This window comes from Neopsephotus bourkii, unplaced genomic scaffold (genome assembly GCF_033783945.1).
Source record: "Neopsephotus bourkii isolate Nb327-2 ecotype Australia unplaced genomic scaffold, CSIRO-AGI_Nbou_v1 NB_1732, whole genome shotgun sequence".
Taxonomy (NCBI): domain Eukaryota; kingdom Metazoa; phylum Chordata; class Aves; order Psittaciformes; family Psittacidae; genus Neopsephotus; species Neopsephotus bourkii.
Genome location: NW_026902206.1, coordinates 58,399 through 77,135, shown reverse-complemented (window position 1 = coordinate 77,135; position 18,737 = coordinate 58,399). Strand labels below are relative to the sequence as shown.

Below are 18,737 nucleotides of genomic sequence, written 5' to 3'. Positions count from 1 at the left end.
TTTAAGGAATCAAGCTGGGACTGTGGCTCAGTCACCCATGAGGTACTGGGGAGAAAAGCACGGCTTTACCAGGAACTGAAACAGCTGAGCCTAAGCACTTGAAGGTAGATCTGCCAGAACATAACTTTCAAAGGGAAAAGCCTTTATAAGAGCATTTCTGTGACAAATGACCCTCTTGTGGAAGAAGAAATCTAATATTGCTATTAATCACAAGCACTGCAGCCATCATAACGTGTCACTTAATAATAGAGACAGTAAGTGATTAACACTTCTTTAGCTAAAATATTGTTCCTTTCAGATTATTTCAAAATCACTAGAAAATACCTTTAAAAATTGTTCTACTGGTACTCACTTTGTAATAATATTCAAGCTGTTGACTTCAAAGGCGGCACTCAAATTGCTACAGTATGACAGTATCTTCTCCTGAGAAAAGCAATGGAGAGACCACTGTGACAGCAAAATTATTTCCTGAGATCAAAACTACTAGTTAAAGGCATGAATTGTCACAGTCTGATGCTACAGTATTTAAAGTTATTATATTTTTTAAAACAGACATTCATAGAAGCTACTTAATCAGTCCTTGTTAGAAAAAAAAGAGTCAGCTCAGCAACTGGACTGTGTATCAAAGTTATGAAACAGAAGCACATCAGCAGAGGCTTAGTATTTTTTCTCCTATTAACATAATTATTTCCTACTCAGTAAAAATGAAAATGACATGTTAGCATTTAAAAAACATGAGAAAATGACCCTCTAGGCTTTAAATTACTATCAAAACAAAAACCAGTAAATTATTTGCAAATTATCATGCGTGAAATGATAGACTCAGCAAGTTTACCAGTCAACAAAGTGTGTGCTCTACCAGTTATAATCAATTTACATGTAATGATATGTCTAAATATGAATTTAAATGAGTTCTTGTCATTTCATGTTGATCAGATGCTTTATCATCATAGATATGGACAGTGACCATAGTTAAAGTTGCAGAAACAGCAGAGCATACACAAGTTTTGTGAGCCAGTAGTAACCAAACACGAAGAAATTTGTTTTCATATAAAAACACAGCCTTTGACTGCTAAGCCATGTTTATTTTCCAGTCAAGTTAACAAAAATACTTTCTAAAAGGTTATTTCCAGGCATTTGCTGTATATGCCATGTCCACAGTGAACATACAGTAAGAATCACAACAGTTTTCCCACCTTGTAACCTACTGGATTTCTCTTTCAGCATACGAAAAGAACCCTGAGGCTGCCACAGAATAAAGAACATTTCAGTATCATCCCCATTATATATAAATATACATTATTAGGACCTCCAGAAGGAATATTCTGGAGAAGAAGAGAATTCTAGTTTCTTTAACAGCACATTAGTCACATCCCTGCACAACAATCTTTAATACAATCATAAAAAAACTAAAATATCTGGGGCAAGTGGAATACAAGTTTCTTTACAGCAGACAGTGCTGATCAGATGGTACGCTGGAAGAATGCAAGACAAAGCCAGGTTTAACATACAAGAATGCATAATTAAAGGCTGGCCTTGAAAATGTCTTCATTTAATACAGTTGAATTAACATAATGGCAATGACATCATCCAAAGGACACCATTACGTGCTAAAATTAACTTCGTTTTACTAGAATAATGTAAGTCAGATAAATAAGCTTAACATTTTCCAAGCAATAATCCTTTTCATTTCCCTTAGCTTTATTTATAACGTACATATTCAGGTAGAATACGCAAATATAATTTTTACTGACATACAGAATCATTCCAATGCATATTTGGCACAATTTCTTACTTTTGGTATTCAGTAGTCGCTTTTGTTTTGATAAAATGATACAGCAGATTTATACTTCACATCACATACAGGTTTTGTATATATAAAGAATTTACAGAGCTATTTCAATTGTGGAATGGTAAGTTTCATACATGTGAAATTTTAAGAATGCTGCATGAACCTGTGACCTTGCAAATACACATATCAGCCTTCAGAAATGGTAATGAGCATGAGCTGACACACATTTCTGGCCGGGCCCAGTACAAGTATGGACACATTCATGTATGTTGTAACATCAGTATGGTTGGATTTTACTTTGGTGGTTGTGATACTCCAGGTGCAGATGCAGGTGCACCTTAATGGTCCTCACAGCAGTACTTTTATCTCACTGTATTTTAAAGGCATCAGCTTCTTTTATTCTCCCTTGTAGCGAGGAGGTCTCTTCTCCTTAAATGCAAGAAGGCCTTCAATTCTATCTTTTGTTGGAATAGTCTGCAATGAGCAGAGCAACAATTCATTATTGACACCAAAAACAATACCAAGAGAAGTGTTTTCATACAAATCCTAGTTCTCCAATGTATCCAATGTGCAAAATATAACACAAAACTAAAATTAAAACTAAAATATCTGGTCAGATACGGGGAAGTACCAGACACTTCAAAGCCACAATATAAGACTGTGAAACAATCTGGGAAAAGAAAGAGTATCTTTTCTCCAGACAGATGACTGTGAAGCTCTTCCAGGTTTGTTTATGAGATTTTGGTGTTTTGTTTTGGCATTCTGCTTTGTTTGGGGAAATGGGGAGAGGGATGGTTATCGATCAGATCACCATATATTCTGAATAAGTACCTAAAGCTGATGCTTCTATTTCCATGATTAAAAACTTGTCTCAATGTCCAAGAACAAACTCACTCAAATACGTTATTCCCATGCTTTCATGGCAAAGAGGTTGTTCTTGTTTTTCAGTGGTTAGAGCACACACCATTAGTGGCACATGTTACAGAAGTGTCCTTCAAGTTGTTTCATGTTAAACAACAACAAAAAAAAAAAGGCAAGCAAAAGCAATGTAGTTTTTGACCAGATGCATAGCAGTGTATGACTGGTGAAGTGTATGAGTAGTAGTGCTTCATGACCTTCACCATAACAGTCTTGGCAGGGAGATGTTTTTGTCCTAAACTACACCTCCATCCTTAAATACCTTACAAAACCAAAGTAGAAGGAAGGTCTAAATGTAGAAGAGATCATAGAGCGATTTCTAGTTGAATTTCTTCATGTTTTGTAACAGGCACCCACAAAGCCTGTTTTCTGGGGGTTTTTTGTGTAATCATAGTTACATACCTGAGCGTAACAAGCTTCTTCAATTGCTAAACCTGTTACTAAGTCGACCTGAGGAAAAAAATGCAGTATTTTTTAAAAGTGTATTTGTATATTTACTATATTATTTCCTGACAGCTAACAAGTACTGTGTTTTTATATGCCACATACTAAAACACTTTTGAACATAGAATTGCTACACTGCCATGTGCTGAGAGTGGTTAGTATTTCTGTAACAGTTTCCTTATTTGGCAATACAATTAGTATGTAATAGACTGTCAAAACAATGTATGCTCTTCACTACAAATCATCTAGACTAAAAACCATTAGCTACTTGCACATTTGTAATCATATCATGTACTACAGGGGGAAAGATTTAATGTACTGCATGATTATTTAAAAATTGTTCTGAAACAAGTTATCTTCAAATGTCATGTACAACAAAATAAACATAAATTGAATTTTAAAGTGATTTAAAATAGAGAGGACAACAACCATCCTGAATCATCACCTAGTTTTAATAACATTTTTTTTATTTGTAAGAGGGTCTGAACAGCTGAAAAGGATGAATTTTCCCCCCAATAATTCTCTGCCTATTTTAAGCGTCAGATGCTGCAGAACTTACCAGCTCTCCACATGGCTAATGAATGGACTATGGCTATGCACCACAAACAGTTTGTGAAGGGGAGATAAACTATAGGACAGCCTACCAAAGGAAACTGTGACATTTCTGCCATGGAAGTTTTGTAACAACAGCTTGAATAAACGTTTGGCTCCATTGGTCTTGGAGCCTCAAGACTGAACTAGGTGATCATTCAGAATCCTTCTAACCCTGTTGTCCCTAATTCTATAAACATCATGATTTTGACCTTCCAGTCCACTATATGTGGTAAGTAGATAATTTAGCTTGTAGCATTCTGAACCTTGGATACCACTGAAATAAATCTTGAATTCCAGCATAACTTGCTGTGGAAACCTAACAAACACACTTTTTGCACACTAGTATTTGAGTCTGGTTCTCAGGCCAACACTTGCTGGTGGCATGCTTTTGCTGAACTCAACTACATTATTGGTTGATTTTGAGACTTTTAAGAGGTCCATTCTTAAATCTGGTTGAGCTATAGTGTCCTGGTGCAGAGCTTATGCATGTGCTTAACTTTAAATATGAATAGTCCTGCTGAGCTTAGCAAGATGATTCACAAGTCTGAAGTAAAACACATGTAGAGGCGTATTCAGGACTGGATTTTAACAAGCTTTAGAGCTACGTCAATAGTGTTCAAGAAGGAGTGGCAATCAGAATCAAGTATGAAATCAGACTCCAGATTTAATTTTAACACTAACCTCTATTAAACTATTAAAAATAAGTAACATGCCTTTTGGCCTTTAACTGTATTAGTTACTAAACACTGAGAGTATTGACAAGCTTGATAGACTATGACTTTCAGGTTTTCTTCCATAAAAGGCAACTTGTTCATAGTAGTTTATGTTTACTTTCTAGTATTAATCATTAGCTGAGTGCATTACTTCTGGATAGTCACAAGCTTACTAAGCCTCATTACAGAAAACAGCATCAACCCTACTCTCAAGAGTCTGAGACATACAAAAATCGCATTTCATCTTTGAAAAAGTTTTGACTAAATAAATTTTGAAAGACAATAAAAAACCAGTTCTACCACAGTATACCTGTTGCCAGTCTGACTTCTACTTACTCTTAGAAAAGTACAGACCCTTACCTCCATTCCCTGATTGATGGCCAGTTTTGCAACTCTCATTGCTACTGGTCCCTAAAATGAAAGAAAAAGATCATTTACATGCCATCAAAATGTACAAGATAATGCAGTGAAGAATCTGCACATTATTGTTCTTACATGGGGATCTTCTAGACTTTGGACATTCATCACATTTATAGTAGATATATCAAATATCATAAACTGTATCATTACAATAGACGCTTGCAAACTTAGTTTCAGTCTCCACAGTTTCAATATCAAGAAGGAATGAAAGTATGCTTTTTTCAGAAGAAACTAATTAAAGCAGTGTGTTTGGTTTATGTTTCAAAGGTGCTGAGAATCTCCACTGTTGTCAGCCTTGGTCAGTTTCCTTCAAAACAAGGCTCAGAATGGCCATTTTAAGTGACATCAGTACAGGCTTTCACAATGTCAATCTTGTATCCCTGTTGTGATACAATGGAGACACCTAAAAAGATGTGATAATGAAATAAAATTAACTGATGCAGCTTTAAGCTTAAAATATATTGCTGCAAAGCCTACACTTGGTCAAGTGATGACAGTCTTCTCGGAGCAACTGAAGTCCCCAGCAAGCAAAGGGATTCCCATCCTCCTCCTCCAAGGTGCTGTAGAACAGGAAGACATCTTTGGGAATCGTCTCACTCTTGTGCCTATCCATTACCACCAGCTTGTCAAAGTTCAGACACTGCTTTAGAAAAGTGTCCTGATGCTCTGGGAAAAGCCAAATGCTTTAGAGTTGGTTCCAATGCGAAGTTTTAACTATAAATATACCTTTCAGAATCCCTGCATGTTAAAATTTTCACTGTATTTCTCACATTTGTCTATGAGGGTGTTAAAGACAAAAAATTACCAATGTTAATGCTGTATTTAATCTGTAATCTGTAATCCACCTTCAGTGAAAAATTTTAATTCTGACACTTCTAATCCAATAAAATGGTTTACTATTTTCTTCTTCTGTCTCCTATGAATTTTCTACCTGGGAGACTCCACTTGAAAAGTAGTTTTATCCTGCTCTGAACAAACAGCTGGCAGTCTATAGCAACAGGGGAACAGGCAGCCATAAGCAAACACAAACACTCCTGTAAGGGTCATACTTAAAACTTTTTACTGAAATTTTCAAGTTCTAAAGCACAGGGATTTAGCAAATCCCATTTCAATTTTTTTTATGAAAGACAGGGAAAGGATGTCACTTTGAATGATAATAAAAGCATGATTCTTTCATCAGGTTTATATAAAAAGGACAGAAAGCAAACTTTCTACGAGTAAATGGGTTTTGCTTTAATACTGAAATTACATTTAGCCTTATGTTTTCAAAATAAAAGTTACACTGAGATGTCCACTTTCATACGGACCTTTTTACCTCTCTTCTGAAGCATTCAACAGCAATAGAATAAACTATTGAGATAAACACTTTACCAAAAAGCCACAACTGTACCCTTTTTCCCTTAACACTTGAAAGTGAAAACACGCAAAACAAACATAGACCAAACCATGACAAAGGATTTTTGCTTTACCATGAAATAATTATCAAATAACACCACAAGAGAAAACTCCCAGTTGCAGTCCACATAACTAGAATGGCTCTAATACGTAACTTCATGACAGTTTTTCTTATTAGAGATGGTTCTTTTTCAGTTTTAATGTTTGTCAAAAAATAAAAACTAAATTCAAAACAATTTATTTTACCTGAGGTAAAAATTCTTTTGCCAGAGCTAATGCTCTTCTGTATGCAGCATCCCCTGCTTCATTCTGTTCTACCACATGGCTAATCAATCCTATTGATTTTGCTTCCTCACCATCTACAATACGCGCAGAGAAGATTAGTTCTTTTGCCAAAGACACTCCAATTGTGCGAGGTAATCTCTGTGTTCCCCCTAAAGTTTGGAAAAAGAGAAAATGCAAGTATTAGTTTTCCATCCATTTATACCACTAATGTGGACGCCTTATTCAGCTCAAATATTTTTAATTCCATAAATAATTATATGAGCATACAGAAATTAAATTACCATACAAAGGCATTCCTAATGCCTTCTTCAGTTTTGAAACCACATCTAAAAATAAGTCAATTGCTCTGTTTCTCAGAAAGACATATAAATAACTGAAAAGAGGCAATATTAGTAATTGATTCTGTTCTATTGCAGACAAGTTACCTTACCCATATCAGCTAGAAACTGAAGGAAAACTACTTGCCAGTAATTACCAAATCCAATCCAATTTTTATGCTATTCATCACCACAATATGAACACTTCTGAAGAACTATTCTCAAAAAGAATACATACTCTAACAAGACTAGTCCATGCTAAAATCTGCAAATGTTAGGGACAGTATTCATACATAAACTAAACTACCACTAGACAAGGTCTTTAAAAAGCCATGGCAGGTGTGGATCAGCAGAGTAAGGCACCTAACTTTGGTTAGCTTTATCTCATGTTAAAAAAACTCTTTGGCAGATCAGCATTTACAGAAGGTCAGTAAGCAGACACATTAACCAGACATGTGGAGGTTGCTTAGTTGGACTAACAAGTAACTTTCCAGAATTGACAAACAATGAGAATGTGGGAATAATCATTATCAGAACTGAAAAAGCAGACTCAAATCACAGAAGCAGATGCTTGCATGAATTAAAACAGTGGAAATGGCCTTCATCCAGGAGAAAGGATTTTGAAAATGTAGAAGTTCTACCTTTTTGACATGGATCTGAAATAAATACTCAATTTATATAGACATTCTGTAAGTAAAAATTTATGTCCAAATAGCTATTTCTGCAAAAGCATGACTATAATTTCAAATATAAATATATGTATAAATGCAAGAGGAATATTTATATGTGGTGTTCAGAGAGAGACAGTACAACACCAGATAAATGTGTGTTCAACTAATAAAACAGATTAATTTCCACTAGATAATGTTGGACTAAGACAGTATTTTATTAAAGCCATAGCGTTCTCTTATTGATGTTTCCTGAAAATACTTTAAATACATCTCTGAGACAAGTAAGTTTATTAGATACAAGCAAAGGTTTTCGTGGTTCACTGATCTAGCTTTCAACTACTTTTCATAAAAATGAACCTGTCTTTGGACACATTACATCATACAAAAATGCAGAAAGGTTGGGGGATTCCTTCCTTGTGCCTCTCCAGAATACTAAAAAATCATGATCTATAACAAAAACAGAAACATGTTTTCTGTGCTGAAACTGCAAGAATTAAAAAATGCTTACACTCATAACAGATTAAAATAAAATCATCTGTGGAACATTAGTAAACACAAATAATGTTATATTTTTTATGTTCTACCACTCTGGGAGGGTTTTAGCAAGACTGCCCTGCTGCTCAAAGGCAGTAGGCAACAGCAAGAGGAGCTCCTCTTCATCAAATTCTGCTAATTCTATTAGTTGTACAGCTAAGCCAATGACAGTGTTAGGGGGAAACCTTCCTAACAGTGTAATTTAGAGAAAGACCCTACTCTAGAGAATTTTTGTGAAGGGGTGGGGGCAGGGGGGAGGGGAAGGGAAGCAGGGGGAGACTAAGACAAAACTCCTCGTAAAATACTACAAACCCTGAAGCCTAAGCCTTCCTATTTGCCTTCTGGTGAGATTCACGGAGGATGATTAAAACTGTAGCTATCAACATTTACATCAGAACTACATGCATAAAAATGTGAGCTGTGTTTTCAAGAAGCTTGCTGCTTATGATACTGAGCTGTACCACTATCACCACAAACATGTATTGGCTTTCTTGTTTTAAATACTGAGTACGTTTTTCAATTTCTCACTCAAAGAAGCTGTCACACCCACCTTATACACGTTTTAAGTGTACATTAGAATGCAGCAAATTTCTACACTGGCTCTCTTTAAGAATAGGTTGGTCACAAATTACCCCTTTCACCACAGTATCTTTGGTTAAAGAAAACAATTTGTCCAAATTGTAAGACCTGAAACCACACGAAGCTGAATTTACTGACTCCACACCTTCTGCTTATTCCTCGCCTGGTATGCCTAATATTTTTTTATACTTCATTATCTCCTTTTACTATTTTATCTCTTCTATTACTGCTTTTACCAGGAAATGTTGAAAACAAAATTTAATGGAGCAACAATATTTCATAACTTTGACCAAACATTGGATATATTTAAGCATGAAATTGTGTTTATAGATGAAGTGTTCTTGCCAGTGTCTTACACAACAATGATTAAAGAGCAAAAAAAAAGCAGACTAGTCTATGTCTGCCTCCTGCACTGCAAAGCCATTAAGCAGAGCAGCAAATCCTTTGATTAATATTCACAGTACAGAAGACAGCATTTCAGTGCATCAATCACATATACTCAGTAGTAGGAATAAGATATATGCACATATAAAAGCAGTAAGACCCAATTAATCAGATGCAAACAACACACCAAAATACATCCAACACACAAAAGTTACATCCATTTATGACGAAAAGACAGAGAGTACACTGCAGATAGATGTTCTATTTCAGTAATAGACAAAGAACATATAATGACTGCCAACTACAATCAGAGCTAAAGGAAGTAACACCCAACCTTCAAAGACATGACTTAACCAAGGCATTTCATCTAAACGTAGAGCCGAATTTGATGGAAGAATAGTTGTTTAATCTTCACAAATTTAATGACGTTATTTCAAGGACTAGTGATCTGGTATTACTCACTGTGTTGATAAAAGTATTTGACATACAGTTGCAATGTAAATGCATTCTTATCTGAGATGGTATATATTCAGTGCTGTAATAATTGTAAACAGCAAGTTTAGATTACATTTCAGTTCATGTGAAAAGACACAGTAAATACAAGACTGATAAGTTCTGGCATAAAAAATGTTAAACATTATGGTATTTCTTTAACAAATAGTTGATTTTTTTTTTGAGTATTTATTTACTGTCAGTAATTCATCAATTACAAAATATGTACACAACTGGTTTGGATTAAGGGAATTACATGATAAATTCCCAAGAGTATATCCAGCAAGATGAAGCAACTAGCTTACTGGAAATAGATTCATCATTCTGGCAGAGAGTATCTATAGTCAGTAGTTTCTTATTGCTGAAGGCTCTGTCAAAACATACTGGAAAAAATTCCGTTCTGACAAAAAATCCAAACTTTAATTCAGTAATAATCCTGTTAAGTCATGGAAAGCAAAGTCTTTCTATCTTATCCTTTCTATCATGAGCTCTGAGTCACATTAGATTGATTTAACTGATGGGTTTCTGGATTTCTTTTTTTTTAAAGACTCCTGTGCATTTCAAATGTTTTATTAATAATCAGTAGTGAATCCAAAGTCTTTTATCCACAAACTTTCTAATTATTCGAGTCAGTCAAGAAATGGCTCAAATGTATCTTTGACAGTCTTCTGCATAAAGCTGTAAGGAGTAGATTTTTCTCTTTTCCACTGAAACTCATAGAAATACGGAACACAGAAACCTGCTGATAATGACTCAAAATCCTTAACAATATAAGCCCATAAATAAAATAATATAAAAATATTATTTGAATGTAATACTTTTCAGCCAGGTAAGTAATATTTTAAAAGCTTGCGTAACGAACATATTTTCCACTTTTAAAGTACCTTCGATCCATTGTTAGCTGTTTCAAAAGATGGCATGTTTCAAAAGCCTTAATGCTCTACCAAGACAATATTTAACATCAGATTTCCAACAGATTATTTTCCAGACTAGGCCTTGATCCTGCAAAGTTGTATATGTTTTAGTTAACTTAAATGCAGGTATAGATTTTTATGGGCTCCGAGATCCCAAATCCTTCCACAGAAGAGAACATGGAAAGCCCTTCACTGGCACAAACTGTATAACTGACAAACAACTGAAAACAGACTGATAAAGACAGCAACAAGAATGTGAGTGACCAGGTGAAAAGAGGATGGAGAAGAAATGGAACAGAACATTATCTCTGTAAGGGGAAAAAAGCAGAGAGCTGGCAAAGAGCAGGCAGTAAGTGAGGTTGCTATTGTGTCTGGCCATATAAGCTGAGACAGTGGTCCGTGGCTGACTCAGAGGTTACCCCAGGGTCTGTGATGACTGAAAAGAGAGTTGTTTGAGTGAGATTTCACAGTAGGTTGCCAAAAGGAAGCTACTAGTAGGTTGCTCATGGAAGTATGGCTTGCCAGTCAAGCTGAAGAAAGCCCTGAAGGAACATCAGAAAACACTCTACTTGAGGTCAAAGAGGCAGCATGACCAGGCACCTACACCAGCCAGGCAGTGGCAAACCCCAGCTCCAAAACTGCCAGCTTAATTTGCAAATCAGTCTTTAATTTTCACAATCTGTTTTATTCACCTGCCTCTGTGGACTGGCTTATTAAAAAAACCTGTCAGAAAAACACCTAGAGTATACCAAACCACCATGCGTGGGTGGCTTGAAGGTGGCAGCTTGAGTCTGAAGAATGTAGTACTTGGCGTGAAGATGTGTGAATGATTAAGATGCATGAGGGAAAGTGTAAATACACTTTCAGAATTCACTAGCAGTTAAATAATCACAGCTTTTATATAGAAAGATGAAATCGTTGGGTAATTTAGAAAAACTAAATTCATTTTCAAAATAAGTAATCCTCTTATAGATTGAGAAGGATAGAAGATGGTTTCCCAGCAGATGGCTGCATACGTGAAATGAATGGAACCAAAAAATGCATCTGGAACCTGATTTTTGTAAAATGGACTCCAAAAGGGATTCTGCATCTGGTGTAAGGAACTTACTCCACATTTCCCTCACAAGTGTGGTACAACCAACTGCATGGACTCCACTGTCAGCCAAAACACTGCTTGAGAAGCACAGAGCTGCAGTGCCACCCATGGACTCCCAGGACTCACAGTACTAGCAAGGCACAGCCTGCCATACTTTTTTTAAACTGAAATTATTTGAGGAAGAGAAGAGAAATGCCTAAGGCCATTAATCTAATTACTAACTTCTACTTAAATGTAAACAAATGCAACAAACGTGAGCACACGCAAGCATTTGGTTTAGCAACATGCCTTCCTGCTACTCCAGATAGGAACTTGGTCTTAATGTCATTTGGGAATGCAACAATGGGAAGCGAACTTAAGCAAACTTCAAGAGTACATGCACATTAAAATATAACTCATATTGCTGCAGATAGGAAATGGCCCAAGAGAAGGCATTTTCCAGTTTTAAAATTACACCCACGTATTTATGAAGTCATTACTCAGACGTAACAACAGGTAGGAGGTTTAAACCAGTGCTGCTCTGTATGATCGCACTTTAAAAATCATGTGGGCTTTATGAGCAGTAATAAAAACAAAAAACTTGTATTTTAAATAAATAATTTTACAGTCCGTGTTCTTACAGCTTTGGATTGATTTTAAGAGCTAAAATCTGATTCATGTGAAAATCTGGACAAAATAACAACATGAGAAAAACTATCATTACGGCAAGTGAAATACAGAAACATTAATTACCACAGTAATATCCTATTTTTATTTACATTTTGAATCAGATCACAGTCCCAAAATGTGACATTTACTTCAGTTTTAACGAACAGAATTGAAATAAAAAAACAAGCACAGCAAAACCCAGACTATTAAATCTGAAGTCTTCACTGCTTATGAGCAAGTGACTTGAATGTTTTCCTCACTTCAGTGCTCTCTTTATGGAAATCTACCATTTTATTCTTCCACACAGAAAAGAAATCCATCACTCTCCTAAACCTCCAAATCAATTCCTACTCCTAACCCTATTCTTTCTCCCATCCTGACTACTATCAAATTAATCTCCTTTCAACTGTTTGAATGTAATGGGTTTCTAAGAATTTACCTCTGAAATTATTCATCCCTGAAATTCTCCGACTTGAGCAGCACTAAAGAAAGGAGAATTGGTGGCTCAGAGAATGGGAGCACAGGGAAAACAGCAAAGCCAATGAGACTCTAGTAGGACACAATCCTACTGGTTTAGGTGTCAAATCCCAAGGAGGCAGAGTGCTCTCTCTACTGATAAATATATGTTAAACTAACTTGTACGTATGAAGCATATTTTTCATCTTGAGTAGTATGCCCTCCCAGTTGAGGCAGAAATACACTCCAGCCACACTGCACCAAGTCTAGTACCTATGCTATAACATAATATAGTTTTGAAAACAGAGACTACCAAAAATCTGGCCAAAATCATTCAAAGATGGCATGCACTAATCTAACAACCTGCAACACAAAAACAAAACTTTTCAGTAAATCAGAACTTATTTCTGAGACTCAAAAATACTATTAACTTCTTCAGTGCGATCTGTTAGAATTTGTAGCACTATCTAGGAGTGTCAGAATGGCATTCTGCTCTTTTTACTTCCCAGACAGATCCTTCTATTTGTTATCCTACAGTAATAGTTGATATGTGAAGAAATATTCATGGCTGCTATTAAAAATTCTGTAAGTCACATGACTAATTGAAATATTCTTTTTATTTCTGCATGTTAATTTGTATCCTGGATGTTTCTTTATTTATTACTCCTTGTAAGTATATTACCTATCTGCAAGAATAATGAAAAACTATATGACAAATTAACAATTAAATCGATTAACAAATAAAATAAATTAATCACGAGTGTAAACATAAACATGCATTCAGTCTGTAAAATCACTAAAATCAGTGAACTGGCCTAAGAAATTGCAGTTAAAACGATCTAAACGTACCAGGTTAGAAGCCTATGACACAGACTGGGAGAAAGGCTACTTTTGCAAAGCCAGGATCACCCTTTATAGGCTCCACAGAAAACTTCATTATTTGCTATTGAAATAGGATTCAGGCACTACTCAGCTATACTAAGAGCAGCAGATACCCTCCAGATATGAAAGACTGGAAGAAGATCTAAATTGCTTATTGGTTCATGTCCTTATCAGGAAATTGCATCTTTCTACTACTTTTGACTGACCCTCGGTTCCATATATTGCTGTTCAGGATCAGCCAAAGGAGGGTAGACAGAACCACCACTATTAAAAGACTAAACAGATGGTATATATATAAAACAACTCCTCTTCCCTCACTGATAAATTCTGCTTAATTCACATTGCTAATGTTTCGAGAATCAGAGTTTTAAAAGATATTGCAGCCCAAATCCATTAAAAATTTTCACTTTAATATGCAAGTAATTTTGTGTTAAGCCATCTAACAACTTTAAAGGTACATGGGATAGATTTTCTACTAGACAGTCCCTGTGCAACAGTGGACCTATTCAGTAAGTGCAAGCTCATATTTTAATATTTTATTGTTTGGTATTACTCGGATGTTTTTCATGAATAGAAAACTACAGCTCTTCCACCACCTTCTGATAAATTTTTAATTCCTAAAAAAAGAAAACCAAATCAAATAACCGACAGGAAATCGACGAAGAAAGAGATTAAGTGATTTTTCTCAGGCTGTAGTTGTCAGACTGTTACAACACTAAGGAAAGGAATTATATTAATAAACACCTCTTATACTCCCCTCACCTGCTGCTGTGACATACAATACAGAAATCTTTCTATAGCATGCAATGCAAAATGGCTGTACACAATGGCAAGTCTTCCCCTATAGATGTAGCAGCTAGTGCTAATTAGATTCTTCTGTCACTTAATCACGCACAGGTCAGTTGGCTTTCATGGACCTTTACAGTTTTAAGGATCAATGAAACTACACATTAATTTCATTTTCCTTACATCCTACATCAGAATTCCTGGAAGAGAGACATTTGAGGCTATATATATAGCAGTAATGAAGAAATGAATCTCTATCAGCATCAAGCACTAGGACATCTGCCAGAAACACTGCACTTATTAAAAAGATGTATAAATACCTCTTAATTAACATAAGTCATTAAGAATAGTTTATAACAAACATTAAGAATCAACAAGATAGGGAGCACCACTCACTTCTGACTAGCTGGTCTCGTCCTGCTCTTCAGGCAGGACCATTCTGATATGATCAGTCCCAGCTGCTGCACCCTCTGTGCTTCTACATGTGACTCCAGCCTGGTTGCTGCTTCTAGTTCTGGATCTCTCAAGGCACTCCTACATGAAGAGCCTTTGACCCTTCTCTAACAGCAATACACCTGCTTCACTAAAAAGCCAGTGCTAGAGCCCTCCCAGATCCTCAGCAGTTCAGGAACATCTTACTGGAGCCTGGAGACTTCAAAAGCTCTGCTTCTGCCTATGTCCTTCAAGGAATACATGGCATATGAGCAAACAGCTAAAAAATAATCTGAAGAAAATAAAAAAAAAACTTTAGTAAAAGCCTCTTTACCCTTGAAATCCAAAGAGAATCATAGAATTTTTAGAAAAAGAGCAGACATGGTGAGTGAGCCCCGTTTTAGACTCCATTTGCCTGCAATGCTAGGAATATGATGAGCAACCACAAACCCACATTACCTTCTCGGCCTCAGCCTCTTCTCTCTTTGTAAAAAAAAAATGGTATCAAACAGAATTTCCATCTTTCACTTTCATATTAAGCCTCAGAATATTTTATCTCTAAAACCTGGCAGTCCTCTTCCCTAGCCAGCCGTGGTTGTAACATACATACTTCCTGCACCTGGACTACTGAAACAGTTCAGGAACTGAGCCATTATCACACCTCCATCGTTAACCCTAAGCGGGGCTGTATCATACCATGCTTGTACACTTCCAAGGTCACACAGCAAGCTGTAGTTGTTCTGTGGAAATACCCGATAAAATACCAAAAGCAAGATAAGCTTGCAGCATGTTAGAATGCTCCTTATGCTTTTTATGTTTTAAAACCTAAATATGATTTAAGATAGTTTACACTAACATCTCAGTCCTTCTCATCGGGTTGCTTATTCATGCATCTCTATTTCCTTGGGGTTTAAGAGCCTGCAGTATCTTTTTTAGGGAAACAAAATATTGTATTTAATCTCAAATAAAACATTTTGGGTTTACCACTTGATTTTGATTGATAAATTAGTTCAACTACTAACTGAACCTTCTTGGTTTTTAATAGTCCTACCTCTAACTAAAAATGCCTAATTAAAATAACTTATCTTTCTTCTACAGTCTGCTGCTTCTAGTCCAGCCATGTACTGTTACTGACAGGCTTGATAGGTGGGCCAGTAAAAACTTCATGAAGTTCAACAAGTGCAAGGTCCTACACATGGATCAGGGCAATCCCAAGCACAAACACAGGCTGGACAGAGACTGGATTGAGAGCAGCCCTGAAGCTGAGGACTTGGAGGTGTTGGTTGATGAAAAGCCCAACATGAGCAGGCAGTGTGCGTGAGCTTGCAGCCCAGAAAGCCAACCGTATCCTGGGCTGCATCAAGACGAGCATGACCAGCAGGTAGAGGGAAGTGATTCTACCCTGTACTCCACTCTCATGAGCAGATTCTACCCCTCTACACACCTGCAATACTGTGTTCAGCTCTGGGGCACCAACATGAGGAAGATGTGGACCTCCTCCAGCAAGTACAGAGGAAGGCCACGAAGATCATCAGAGGGATAAAACACCTCTCCTATGAGGACAGGCTGAGAGAGTTGAGTTTGTTCAGCCTGGAGAAGAGAATGACCTTCCAGTACCTAAATGGGTCTACAAAAAAGCAGGAGAGGGAGTTTTTACAAGGGCATGTAGTGACAGTACAAGAGTGAATGACTGTAAACTGAAAGAAAGGAGATTTAGATTAGACATTAGGAAGAACTTCTTCACTGTGAGGTTGGTGAGGCACTGGAACAGGTTACCCAGAGAAGTTATGTATGCCCCATCCCTGACAGGGCTTTGAGCAACCTGGTCTAGTGCAAGGTGTCCCTGCCTGTGGCTGGGTGTTGGAAGCAGGTGATCTTTAAGGTCCCTTACAACCAAAACCATTCTATGATTCTATGATTTCATTCTAGTGAGAATTCGTAGCAAAGAAACCCCTGGGTTTTGGAACTGATGAAAACAAAATACAATCAATAAAAATGAGATCATTAAGGTGATGATGACCTTATATGCTACTCAGACTGTACACATGGAGTATCAGTGAGCAGCAGCAAGTTAACTGTTTTGCACTGATAATCTCCCAGCCGCGGTAATATGTGCATCCCCTCTTTACTGGTCGATAACGGGATAGGTGGCTCACACCTGTGAGCCCAAATTGGTAGGTTCAAATTGCACAAAAAATCTTCCCACAGTTATTAGACTAAACACAGTCATGATTCCCCAGAATATTCTATGTTAGATCATTTTAGCTCCCTATATACGACAGCAATGGTGTTTTCATGCAAACATCCAGGATGGGACATATACAACTACTTGGCCCCCAAAGAATAAAGATATATTGTCCACAGAACTACATATAGCTGATGCTCAAGACACACATAAAGGAAGATGAGGGGAAGAACAGTCTCTTAAGGAAAAACTACTGGGAAATCAAGTATACCCAGGATGCCTGCAGTTGCAGGGAGCTGGAATAGATGACTAAAACTGGAAGCAGAGTTTCCAGCCATCCTAGCAAAGATCCCGAGTACCTCCTTTTTGTGATAAGATCACCATACTTCCTAGAAACAGGGAAAATGAGGGCCTCCTTTAGCTTGTCATTTTGTTTGGTTTGTCTTTTTTCTAGAAACAGAAACTTTTCTTAGGACCATCCAAATTCTGTTACGCCAATAAGTATGGTTTAGTTTTCTACATATTCACGAAAGCCAACAAGCTTAGTATGAGGACCTCATAGTCGAAGCTGAAAGGAGAATTTCACTCCATTCATAATCAACTAACAACCAGCCATTCCTATTAGGAATGGCTATTTGTTAATTCAATGGCTAATACGTTCCAGGCAGGTATTAACGACCTTAGCATATTGAGTTAAAAGATCAAAATGAAACTAACTTCCTCCATCCTTTTTTAGTTTGGGTAAGTTAAATTTCAGCACAGTCATTCAAATTTCTTGATACCTGGATGCAAAATAATGTTAAAAAAAAAGCATTAGGTCAGGCCTCTGAGAGACTGAATTCTGTACTTTTTTGCTTAAAACACTCGTATATGTATGTTAAGTACACTGCACTCTGTGTTCCTATTTTCTTTACAATTTCACAAAACTTCTATGGTAAGAATTAGCTGTCAAGAGAAAACTCAGATTAACTCAGTCATCTGATTAACATTGGTTTCTTGTACTCAAATTCATATTAAATGTAAATATCATTAACATAGAGTTATTAGGATAAAGATACAAAGGTTTAATAGCTTTAGGGGCATTTTTTCCTCTAAGCTTTGTTTCAGCTGTGTCTGAGAATTAGAGGAAAAAAAGTCATTCTTGGTCATAACCTGAAAACACAGGGTGAAAAATGGAGGTAAAGAAGGACATGAAGCTACTATTTCTGTAATTCAGAGATTTGTAATGGTTGGCTCAAATAAGTCTCCAGAGCCAGAGAGGTTCTGTGAAATGAAGAAACAGTATTTCAAACCTGACTTTGTTCAACTTGTTTTGTGGTGAACTACCCTGTGCACCTGTTCAATTGCCATTTCATTTGTTGAATTTTCTGGGAACTGAAGAAAAATACCAGACATACAATGAATTCATTAGAAGTTTGGAAGCTATTTTTCTTTTTTACATAATACAGTCATAAATGAGTAAAAAAAAGAAGTAATTAGACTCTACTATTATTCTGTAATAACAGATCTCAAAATAAGCAAACTGTTCAATCAAAACCTGAGTTACAGTAGTTGTACCTACATGAAAGATATGTTTTTCATTTGCTTCAAATTCAATTTGAACAAAAGCAGAATGGATTTAGTTTTCCACAATACCTTGGCCTGATACAATGATCTTACTTTCTTCAAGGTTTTCACCCTGTAGCAGCTAAAAATGGGGCCACAGTGAAATCAGAAAGCTGCGCTTCAATTTCAGAGAAGCGTGGGATGTTTCATTCATCCTTATACACTCCTGAGTTCAGGAGTTGGGTTAGTTGTGTT

General features: G+C 36.5%; 1 protein-coding gene across 1 annotated transcript in view; it reads right to left on the bottom strand.

Moving 5' to 3' along the window:
• Positions 1-1,064: 1,064 nt before the first annotated feature.
• The window catches only part of LOC133224865 (methylglutaconyl-CoA hydratase, mitochondrial-like), a 75,680-nt gene continuing 58,007 nt past the window's right edge, over positions 1,065-18,737 (bottom strand). The window contains exons 4-7 of the mRNA XM_061376693.1: positions 6,523-6,710; positions 4,822-4,872; positions 3,113-3,160; positions 1,065-2,266 (exon numbers count right to left, since the gene is read on the bottom strand). Coding sequence (XP_061232677.1) covers positions 2,189-2,266; positions 3,113-3,160; positions 4,822-4,872; positions 6,523-6,710 — 365 coding nt within the window. The 3' untranslated portion in view covers positions 1,065-2,188. The remainder of the gene's footprint in view (positions 2,267-3,112; positions 3,161-4,821; positions 4,873-6,522; positions 6,711-18,737) is intronic.